The sequence below is a fragment of the Diceros bicornis genome, chromosome 5 (assembly GCF_020826845.1).
Source record: "Diceros bicornis minor isolate mBicDic1 chromosome 5, mDicBic1.mat.cur, whole genome shotgun sequence".
In the NCBI taxonomy this organism is placed as follows: domain Eukaryota; kingdom Metazoa; phylum Chordata; class Mammalia; order Perissodactyla; family Rhinocerotidae; genus Diceros; species Diceros bicornis.
In genome coordinates, this window is record NC_080744.1 from 32,185,779 (window position 1) to 32,197,942 (window position 12,164).

The 12,164-nt window shown below is 46.6% G+C and overlaps 1 protein-coding gene across 1 annotated transcript in view; it reads right to left on the reverse strand.

Moving 5' to 3' along the window:
* Positions 1-12,164, reverse strand: part of RYR3 (ryanodine receptor 3) — a 345,772-nt gene that overhangs the window by 171,288 nt on the left and 162,320 nt on the right. Inside the window, exons 33-36 of the mRNA XM_058540531.1 lie at positions 6,336-6,422; positions 5,697-5,923; positions 3,423-4,218; positions 1,100-1,300 (exon numbers count right to left, since the gene is read on the reverse strand). Of these exons, the coding sequence (XP_058396514.1) occupies positions 1,100-1,300; positions 3,423-4,218; positions 5,697-5,923; positions 6,336-6,422 (1,311 nt within the window). The remainder of the gene's footprint in view (positions 1-1,099; positions 1,301-3,422; positions 4,219-5,696; positions 5,924-6,335; positions 6,423-12,164) is intronic.

A 12,164-nucleotide genomic window follows, 5' to 3' on the forward strand; every position in this document is an offset into this window, starting at 1 on the left:
TCAGCACAAACTACCTACTCCCATCAATCCCAAGGGCCTTCTCGTTTTGCCTCTAGCAAAGACATGATAATCTCTGCTTGCTCTTTTCAAGGCCAGTATCATTCAATTGAATCTCTTAAAAGCCAAGATATGTGGCTCATTTTTAAGCTAATATGAATATCTGTTCTATAAAATAGGTTAGGAAAGTAACTGGACCAAGTTGTGGTTGTGCCATTAATACAAAATGGTGGTAGTTATACTGGAAACAATTTATGGATAGACTGCTTATTAAATATATATAAGAGCCGAAGATCTGGTTTCAGAGACAGAAAATGCATTTCTTCACAGAAAGACCTTCTCTTTTGAACACTGAGGGTGCAGTGGCCAAGGAGCCTGAAGGACATACATGAGCAGCTGAGCAGCGGGGACAAATGGAAACTACTATTTTACAAGATGTCCCTCCCTCATTTGCAAATTTCTCACCAGGATATTGACTTTTTTCAAAGCAGCCTTCCTATCTGGGCGAGGTAGACTACAGGGTGGGTAGTATATATAATGAAGACAACACATCACAGAAGAGGACTCACCAGGCCAGTCCTGATGTCCAGGCTTCCTGGGGCTGAGGAGGCTTTGTGGGTGTCTTGGTCACTGGGCAAGGGGGTGTGGGCACTGGGATGAAGAAGACTGTGACCCACTCTCATAAGTTGGGAAACACTGACTGTATTCTGTTGATCTCTGATAGAGAGGAGCGACTTCTGGAAGGACTAGACAGAACTTTTTCTAAGTGGTGGATCCTTGCTGGGTGAAAGTGGGATCCTGACAGTGATCTGGTCTTTGACTCAGTGACGGGGCACAGGTGTGAGCCAGCAAGGGAAGGGAGGGAGCCCTGCCTTAGGTGCAGTATCGGAAGGGTTATTCTCCCACCCAAGATACTTGGCAGATGCTCCTCAGTTGTCATTAGCATAGGACTAGGCCTGTGTCCTGGTGCTGAGCTGGGCTTTTTAGTCTCCCACAGCTCTCGTGGCTGCTCCAGGCACAGAAAGGCTTCATGTACCCTACTTCGTAGCGTTCAAGTTCTTCCATAGGAAAGGGCTGGAGGCTAAGGGAGGGGGGTTCTCACCTGCTCCTGGGGTGGTGAGCGGAACTCCCTGGTCTTCCGGGCGGTTAGGGCTGCAGACATGTTCAGGGCCTGCATGAGCTCATTGTAGCGGAACTTTTGATTTGCCTGGAGCTTGGAGACATAAATGTCGCCAAATGCCACAATGGCCTCCACTCGGTGCTGCAGCTCACAGTCACAGAGATAGCTGAGGAGCTCACACATCTGCAACAGAAGTGTATATACATGCTAATATAATAACGCTTTATGTACGCTGGTGAAGCGGCTATCATCCCCATTTTACAGATGGCAACACTGAGACTTAGGCAATTTAAGTAACTTGTCCAGCATCACGCAGTCGCCATAGAACTCTTACTTGAATCCAACTTGGCCTGAATCCAGAAACCGGCTCTTCACGGCTGAGGCCAGGAGAAGAACAGGAGAATGGGCCAGGAGAAGAACAGGAGAATGAGCTCATTAAGGACAGAGTCAATCTGCCCACGGAGAGAGAGCAGCATTTCTAAGAGAGCTCTCCCGGGGCTCCAAGCTCAGTATAGAGCCAGACCGAATTGCACCTGTGAGCACTGGCTCCTTCCTGAGATCTTCTGGCCCTGGATGATGGGAACTTCAGCCTTTGTTACCCTCTCCATCTTTCCTTCAGCACTGTTTTTCTGTGATCCATTCTTTAGGATCGTTGTTATTACTCATCTTACCACTATTAGAGTTTATACCAATAAGAAAACAATAGCCATAACTTATTGAGCACTAACTATTTGCCTCACACTGTGCCTGGCACTTGCCATTTTTTATCTCCTTTAATCCTCAATGTGCTTCTGATATTTTCAAAGCAGACATTCTATTAAGCCACCTCAACTTGACCCCTCACGTGACTAATGGACACCCTCCAGTCTGTCTGGGCACGGACGACAATGCCCCTTGTGGTGGGGTGCTCTCACCTAGCAGGACAGCCTCTGCATGTCTGCACAACTCAGCTCCCACCAGGTGAACTAGTACTCAGAGCTTATACCCATCATACTCGTGTTTATAATTACATTTAATTAAAAATTATGTGAGCCAATCAAATAGGAAAACCAAGTTGAAGGACTAGAGAACATCTGTAAAAGGCAAGTTGTTTTAAAAAGAAATGCTAAAAATTAGGTGTTAGACAACTAAAAAAATTGGGGGAATCACAAAAAATCTAGAAGCATTCTACACTCAGGTTGCTTTCCAATTACCTCTAAATCCGTGGTCTACCTTAAAGACCCCCAATCTGGCCTTCGTAGATAGTGTGTGACAGGTGTCATCTATGCAAAAGAGAGGACTCTGTGCCAATCAGGGACTCACATTAAAGAGAAGGTCCTGGCCCTACATTTATACGTTTTAATAAAACATTTAAGGTGTACATGTAAAATTTATGCTTCTTCTCTATATTCAATGTTTTGATTAACAGACCACTTACCAATCCCATCACATTGGATAAGAGAGCTTCAGCTGCAGATTATTATTATACGTTTTATGACAAAACACATTTCATACTGTATTTTATAAAAATACATTAATATTATGTTTTATAATATTATCATCCACATTTTACAAATCACAAAGCTAAGGCTCTGATGGGCCGTTGACTTAGCAAGTTTACATAGATAGTAAGTGGCTGAGGGATGGCTGAGCCAGGCTCACTCCATGGGACAGACTGTTCTACTCTATTCATCTTCATTTCTCTTTTCTTAGCGCTCAGAAGACAAACATTACCGTCTTCAGTGCATCACTGATTCTGGCTTACATCTGGTAAGATTATGTCTTAGGAAACGTTGAAGTTTCCTAGGTGGCGCTAAGGGGGTGGCTCTGAGTGGGCACGACTCTTCTCCTTAGCTCAGATGATAGTTTCTTTGAATGCCAGTACAACAGGTCCACATCAGCTTGGTGATGGGGGCATGGCAACAAATGAGAGCAAGTGATGAGTGCAGTCACCCTCCGAGCCAATTTTCTTGGTCTACTCCACAGGCAAAGGCTCCTCCCCCTCTCCAGACAGCATCCCACAAAGCAGCCCTATAGTCCCAAGTGGTAAGAGATAAGATCAGGGCAAATCCATCCCTTGTCAACAGAAAAACAATTCTAAAGCACATGCCTTATTGACAAGGGTTAGTATTTTCATTTTGGCTTGGAGAGACTTAAAGAGTACCCGCCATGTCAAAAACAAGCATGACCAGTGAATGCTCTCTCTTAGCATCTCTGCTACACTCTGGGTTTAGGCCAGTGCCCACAGTCCCAGCCTCACCACCAGGCTGCACTGTCTCCCTCCCCAGCTCTTTCCAAGGGCAGGATCTTTGCTGCCCTGAGTTACCTGCAGCTTGACGGACTCTGGTAACCGGGTCTGCAATAAGCCTTTGACTGGAGCCTCCTTGCTGGCCTTTTCCCCAGCCTCCACTGCCTTCTCCTCCACCTGGGTCACTTCTTCCTTCTCTGCTCCCTCCTCCGTCTCCCTACTGTGCTCCCCAAACACAGAGGGATCAATCAGGAGGAGGATCTGCCGAACGCTGTCGTCGTCAAACACCCCCATTACCAGCAGGGTTCCTACAAGTTTCAGCACGGGCACAAACTGGAACTCCACAGACCCCCCAACAGGGTCCCGGATGTGAGCCCCACTGCACTGCACTGCCTCCGTCAGCATGCTCAGTGCCTTTGTCTTGAGAATCTCCAGCGGAATCTCAGGGCTCTGCTTCTGGTGCTCCTCGCTGGTCACGACAAAGCAAGGCGTGGAGAACCTGAACCCTGGCTTGAGGCATGTTCTCGGGCCCACCCCAGGCAGTCCATGCCTCTTAGACTCGTCTGGGTACAGGCGGATTTTCCTGGTGGTGTTGGTGATGGGGATGATGAACTCATTCTTCATCATCAGCTTCCTCTCCTTAGCACTGGCCAGGTGGATGCTGATGAGCAGGTCATAGAAACCAGACCGAAGGAGGCCGGGGAGGTACTTGTTGTCAATGGCGTAAAAGAGCTGAGAGAGGTCCACGTGGCTGCACAGGGCGTAGGCCACTCGGCTGTTTCCCAGGGCGCACACAGCGCTGTAGAGTCTCAGGGTGTGGTAATGGAATTGCATTAGGTCCTCCTGCTCACAGAGCTCCAAGATGTCCACACACCTGAGGACAGGACAAGCCATCAACCACTCCATGGGGAGAAGAATGCACCAGAATTCAGCAGAGTTCGTGCTCTCTGAATCCCTAGGGATCTCACCCAACCCAGTGAAGGCAGAGGGGCCAGAAGGATGGAGGAGTTTCTGCCACACTTTCTCTAGCAGGTTATCATTCCTCTCCCAGTTCTGGTCCACATCTCAGTTTCTGACAATCCTCCTTTTCTAACTACAAGGGTCTCAAATGTCCGTAAGACTTAAAAGACATGGCTTACCAAATATGCAAGTCTTCCTTTTTAGAGAAAACCCCCAAACTGAAAAACATTCAGGTATATAACAGAGGTGACTTGGTCTTCTTATTTGTAGGTTCAAGGAGATCCTCTGTTCCTGATATAACAGCTTCTCAGAAGATACAGCTGAAGCCCTGTGTCAATCTACCATCTACATCATCTGTATAATCTCCAGTCTATCATTATCCACGGGGCTTTCCTTCCCCTGAAAACAAACACACTTGTCCTCTGTCCAGAGAGGAAACACTCCAACCTGAGCTCAGTTGACATAATCAATTCGCTTTCTCCTTCCTGACTTTAGAAGTCTGTTTGCCTGGGTGTTGCTCCCTCATTGTGGGGTCCCAGGGTGTAGGTCTGATTCTTGCTTAGATTTTCCATTTTTTCTTGCTCCTCACCGTGGATCTGAGGACCCTTTGCAATTGGCTTATTTGGCTGGACTCCTGGTCTCTTCTGTTCCTTCCCTACACTAGCCTGTCCAGCTGCTGCCCATGACCCAGTGGAATACGTAAATGAGAGCTATGCAGGTATCAAATACCTCCACCCACTCCCCATTACTTTATTTTTTTAGTCCAAGAGATCAAGGGGTAATAAATATCCATAACAATAAAATTTATTTAATTCTTACTATGTATAGTAACTCTACTAGATTTTACCTACACAATCTCATTTTTTTCTCCCAGTAATCCTCTGGATGGGCATTTATTTTACTGTATTGATGAGGAAACCGAGGCCTGGAGTACATGAGTAACTTAGCCAAGGCCACACAGCCAGAAAGTTACAGCACTGGAATTGAACCAAGGCCATAACCAAGAGTACATCTTAACAAGAGGAGACCAGGAGCCCGATTCTTGTTTCTCTAATCAAGTTAGGCATGCCTCATTCTTTCCCTTCTTATCATCAATAACATATATTTCAGGATCACACTAGAGTTTTTAATTAAAGGCATGGAAATGTTCCTGAGTGCAGGTGAAGGCCCTGTGACAGGCACATCACAATGAATATCCTGCTGATTGTGAGTGAATAACGAAAGCAGGGAAGGGAAAGAAGAGAAATGGAGGCTTTGGGGAATTCAACAGTCATTTTGGGACTAAGCAGGGATGTTGGCCAATGAGGATGCTCCTCCTTCCCTGCTGGGCTTGCTGGGTCCTGTCTCATCTGTCTCCCAGGCCTGCCCCTTCCTCTGTGGACCCCTCATTACCTGTTCTCCTCAGGGATGTGGAGCGCCATCATCTGCAGGGGCTCTAGGCACTGCACCACCCAGCCATGGCGCTCGCTCACTCGCTCTGTCTCCACCTTCAGGAAGCTGTTGGGCATGCGGCTCCAGAGCACGGGCTGGATGGTCTGGATGTCCAGGCGAGGCGGACACTGTGGGACTGGGTTCTTCTCTTCACTCTTAAATATGGCCGCCGACAGGGGCATTGCATTCTGGGGCAAGGCGGAAAGGCATTAGAGAGGAAACACACATGCAATACGGAGAGTATTGCATCATTTGCTGGAGAATGCACCTGGTCCACGATAACCAATGTGGTTAGTGGAAATTAAAGAGAGACAAATGCCTCCAGGGACCTCTAAGGGCTTTATTAGCCTTAATTAAGACCTTGCATAGTGGGTTATATGAGCATTAATTAATTCTTTCAGCTCCCAACAGAAGTGGGAGAGGGGAAATGAGAACCCATGTTCTGTCATATGAATTTCACAGGCAAGTGTAGGGTCTAGGGGGCGTATGAGAAGTGAAAAGTGAAAGATTCCCCTGTTTTCTGAGGCCTGGGATTTTTCCCCTAATGGTCAGCGCTGCCTTCTCTTGTCACAGCTATTAGATGAGGGGACAGATAAATACCTTCAGCTTCCCGAGTTCAAACTGAAACAAAGAAGTACTTGTGGGCTGCAGGAAGACTGCTGGAAACACTTTGGTATTGGGCTCCACCTGGAAACCAAAACAAATCGAGAGGTTTGCCAGAATCATAAAATCATAGGTGGCTGTCATTGAGTGTTTTAATCAACACCTTCATTCTAACTTCCGCTGAAAGAGCACAGCTAGCCGGTGGGTTGTTCTCCGCTGCTCAGAAATTCTCAGAGACCTAGTGCCTATGGTAGATACTGCCACTGCTCCCCACCTTAGTCACTGTCCCACTCGCTCTACTTGGGGCTGAACAATCTCACATCCTTTCATTTTCTCCCTCAGGTAACTGCAGCCAACAGCTTTCTCCAGTGCTCAGGAGGTGGTCATGGGTGAGGAGCAACTAACTTGCCACCAAAGGCAATGCCTGCTTGGTCACGGAACAGCGTGATGTGCTGCCTCTTCATGGAGCGTGGAGACACCTGGCACAGGTTGCACCATCATTCGTTACTCCTGATGCCTCCTGGAGGTGACAGTTGAGGGCGGTGCGGTGATTTCAGTTTAGTTTTGAAGGCAAATAGACATTGGTCAGGCAAGCCCGGGGACTCTTACAGCAGGGCTTCTCAACCTTGGCACTACTGACATTTTGGGCTAAGTAACTCTTTGTTCTGGAGGTGGTCCTGCACATTGTAGGATATTTAGCAGCATCCCTGGCCTCTACCCAGTAGATGTCAATAGCACTCCCCATCCCCATCACTGTCTTGACAACCAGAAATGTCTCCAGAGATTGCCAAATGTCTTATGAAGGGAAAAGCGCCCCCTACTGAGAACTGCTGCTTTATAGGCAGAGACTGGGAGGTGCTTCCCTGGAATAACACGAAGAGTCTGCCTCCAGAACCTGTCTCCTCTCTCAAAACCTCTCCTTTCACCTGGTTCCTCTTGATTTCTCTCCACCCCCTTCTCACTCTTTACAATTCTAGTTCTCCCATTAAACGGTGTGGGATTCACTGACTGCCTTTTAGCAGCCACTTAGATGAGGCGCATGGATTTATTTATTTATGACATCAGGATCTCCACTTATTACTTGCTCACTTTGATGTAGGCCTTTTGATCAGATGCGGAGGACCATGGAAGGAGAAATGGAACTTTACTTCCACCAACTGAAGTCCTCTGCAATTTCAGACATTAGGAAATTCTTGCAACTCTCCCGACCCCCCATATTAGGGGATGGTAGGTGTTGTGCACCTACCCTGAGGGGCCCCCCAACGAGTCACACCCTTGTATAATCCCCTCCCCTAGAACCTGGGTCTTGTTTCTAGCAAACAGAATATAGCAAAGTGAAAGGATTGTCACTCTCTGGATTAGGTTACATTATATCAGACTCCATCTCAGCAGACTGGAGAGAAAGATTCTCCAGCTGGCTTGGAGAAGTAAAACGCCATGTTGTGAGAGGGCCACATTATAAGGAATTCCAGGGGGTCTCATGGGACTGAGAGTGGCTGGGCCCTGGCTGCAGCTGGCAAGAAATGGATCATCAGTTCTACAAGTGCAAGCAACTGAATTCTGCCGACAACCACGTAAGCTTGGAGAAGGACCCCGAGCTCCAGAAAAGAATGGCGTTGGCTGACACCTGGATTGCAGCCTTGTGAGATCCTGAGCAGAGGATGCATCTTAGCTGTGCCCTGACTCCTGACCCATGGAAACTGGGAGACAATAAATGTATGCTATTTTAAGTCACTGAGTTTGTGGTAATTTGTTATGCAGCAACAGAAAATTAATACAGTGAGTTTTCTTTTTGTCAGGGGTATTTGTTACAGGCATCTTTTAAATAATGAACTTCCTCAATTTAGACATAAGATTTACAAAAAAACACATTTTTATGGCTGTAAGTGACTTGAAAGATTGTGCGGTCCAGTGCTATCGTTTGCTCATGATGAAACGGGCCAGACTGGTTAAACCCCAGACTCGCGCCCAGCACATGGTCATTCTAGCACACCGCAGGGCTCATATTTCAGGCACAAATATTTGCTTTATACCCAGTGCTTCAGGTACCCATGAAGGGATATTTATGAAGGGATAAATATCTGTAAACCCAAAATCTGGGGATGAAACTGCTAGAATTGCCTGGCTGTGTCTGAAATAAGCTTTGTTAAGGACATTCAACAAGTAATTACGTAGTGCCTGCCATACACCTGCTTTGTGCCGACTCTGGGTTTACAGTGGTGAGAGACACAAATGGGAAATTCTGATTTGATGCTGTTGTGACTTTGGCCATAAGGCAAGAGTCATTCTTGGGCTGGCCCCAGATTTCTCAAATACCCAATATGTGATGTCTAGAACAATGCACGACCCTCAAGTCATTTCAACCTGAAGCAAGCAGCGCCCTGGTGGCTGAGGAAACCTCACCTGGACCATCAAGAAGCCCATGAGTCTCTGCTCACGGGGAGAGAGAAATGCATTCATCCATAGGTTTCCTATGCTGAACTGAACCACACCAGTATAGGGAGCTACAGGCTGAAGAAGGTGACATGTTTTTAGGTCCCCCAGAACTGGCCCCTGCAAACTTCATAAACCACTCAGCCAGATGCCAGGGCCCTCCTCAAACCTCCCTGCAGAGAGGAGGTGCTTCGAAAGCATTTAGGATGCCCTGGGGTAGGTTTATTTCTACCATGCAGAGTATACTTCCACCACAAAGAACAATGGAAATTTCTCTTCAATCACTAAAATAAGAAGAAAATCCAAGTGTGGCTCATGATGGGTGTATATGAGGATAAAAACAGAAACTGGTGCTGTGGTGAACAGAATCCTAGACAGCCCTCATGACCGTGGGGTTACTCCCGTGATCCTGTACGTTACAGGGCAAAAAGGATTCTGCAGATGCAAGTGAGGCTACTAACCAATTGAACTTAAGACGGAGAGATTATCTGTGGGGGCCTAATCTAATCACATGAGCCCTTAAAAAGCAGGTATTTTCTCCTGCTGGGGGCAGAAGGGAAAGTCAGAGAGATTCTAAGCATGAGAAGAACAGAACATGACCTTTTTGGCTTTGAAGATGGAAGGGGCCATGTGAGAAGGAATGTGGGCACCTCTGGGAATAGAGAGTGGCCCGGGCTGATAGCTGGGAAGGAAACAGACCGCAGAACTTCAGCCTACAACCACAACTGGATCCTGCCAACAACATGAACGACACCTTGATCTTGGCCTTGTGAGAACCTGAGCAGAGAACCCAGCCATACCTGCAGAACTGTGATATAATAGATGTATGCTGTTTTAAGCTGCTAATGTTGTGATAACTTGTTAGGCTGCAATTAAAAAACTAATACAGTAGCTTCCCAGCCAAGTTGATCTGTTTGACAGCAAATACTTAGAAAGCAGGCACCAGGTGCCAGGTACTGGCCACACACAGGGGATGCAGCAGGGAACATGAGAGACCACCTCTGTCCTCAAGGAGCTTACAGTCTGGGTGGGGAGCTTACAGTCCAATGGAATGAGCAGTGAGCCCAGATTCGAGGCTGTCACGAAGCACCACGGACATTTTTCCCTTTGTGTTTCAGGTACCTGGTATCACGGGCTGATCCATGTTGTCCTTGCAATAACAGACATTCTATTTCTAATCATGTGTGAAGGTCAGGGCATAGAAACTAGCCTGAATTGAAAGCTATTCCCTCTTGTAAATCTGAATCTTAGAGCTGGCTCTGTTCTCAGAGCAGTGTGGCTGGGGTGACAATGACCGAGGAGTATCTCTTGGACATACACTTTATTTCTCATTTTTCCCATGATTACATTAAGTGGGACAGAAAAAGATTTCAAATTGCATAGCAGTATTTAATGGGGAGGTCTAGAAACAGCATTTGAGGAATCCTTCTCTCATTATTTTGGTTACTGGTCCTTTCTGAATAGAAAGCCAGTGTATAAATATTGCTGCCCTGCTCCTCTAGAGATAATTGAAAAATGAAAATGGCTACAGCTGCAGAATAACAATTATCACACTGCTGGGAGACCCAGTGCACGGCTGGACACATTACTATCTCGCCTGGAATGAGAAGGCTGGCTGGGTGTGAGCTCCCCAGGGTCCCTGCGCAGAGCCCTGACATTGTCCCCATTCACAGCAACATTCCTCAGGGCAGGAGGCAGGACTGGGACCACTGAGCAGAGTAATCAAGATTTATATGCGCGGAGTAAAGGAAGGCATCCAGGAGGTAGGTGCCAACACGCAGCTCAGAGAAGACAACTGACCAGCCCAACATCACCCAGGAACTACAGTGAAAGACGGGACAAGGACGGCCACAGTATCCTGTTCTATGTTGTAACATTTCGTCAACACCATGGGCTCTTCTCTGAGGCAGGCGAGTCACTGCTGCTGCGAATGCCCTGGGTCATTTATTTATTTATTTAGGGACCTCCGAGGTCCAATGAGCCTTAGAAGTTATTAGATGCTTTAGAGCTCTCTGCAGCTCAGGGAGGACCCTTCAGTCAAACTCATTTCAAAAGTTAATGGGAAAAAGCTAATGGATTCTGAAAGACAGCAGTAACGTACATAAGCATTTTCTCAGGGGACTGGGGGGAAGGTGGAATCATGAGAAAGTCCTAGAAGAATAATACCTTACTTTCTGCTTCAAAGCCTGGTTTTGCAAAGGCCTCTTTCTGGGAATGGCTGGTTGGGTCCCGGCTGCTGGACCAAGCCTGCCGTGTGGTGTAAATGATTCCACTTCTTCCCAGGAGGGGAAGGAGGTGCACAGAGTGTTACCCACTGCAGGAGGTCCTGCAGAGTGCCTCCATGCCACGCTGTCCCTGGCCCCCAGGAAGGGTTTGGTCCATCCAACGGTCACCAAACATTTCAGATTTGGGGCGGCTACTCTATCTCTCCCCTCCAGACCCCCAGCTCACCAACCACAGGCCAGACAAATGACTGCCAAGTGGCTTTTCAGCCTGGAGGCTATAACCTGGGGCTGATTCTGGAATCTGCCATTTTATCCACTTACATAGCAGCAGGATGCTTTTTCTCTGCCATAGTTAGCTAAGCTTCCTTAAACAGTGGCTGCGATTGTCCTGGTCAAAAACCTTCAGGAGCTACTAATTTTGTATTAATACCTCCCTACCTTTCCAAATGAACATAAAGGCCTCATTCTATTCTGGCCATTGTTCCCCAAACACACCTTATGTCCCCCATCTCCATGATGCTTATTGTGCCATTTTTTCAACCTAGTACAATCCTCACTCTTCATCTGGAAGAATTCTTTTTTTGCTTCAAAATCAAGATTTCCCTATAACGAACATTTTCCTGACCACTCTCAGTGGAAGCTCTCCCTTCTCTGCACTTGGATAACACTCTCTGTCTACACATATGTGAGACTCTCCATTCTACCCTGGGAGTGTCGAGAAAGTTTAATACATAAATTTAACTCCTTAACTTAACCTTTCCCGTGGTATGCTCTGTAGAACTCTAGGCTTATAGAATATTACTAATTGTTAAAGTAAAACAAAATGCTTTTCTTGGAAATAGTATGAGAAATGCTTGGTTAGACAGGTTTCTTTCTGAAGCATTTCTCAAAGTTTTCCTGTACTAATGTTCATTGCAAAACTTCAAAAGAAGGATATAATCTGTGGCGTTTCCCAAGCTCACCTGGCCATCAAGGCTGAAAATCCTGCTTAAAGGAGATCAGGCTTCTTGTGATTAATGACAGGTTAACCTACGTATGTATAATTGATGGTTATCCTGAGTAGTTCTATCAGAGTTCACTGTCAATGAAATATGGAAACATATTATTTACATAAATGCATTTTTAAAGGATCCTATAAGGAATCCATAGGAAATGAGAATAACCTTTT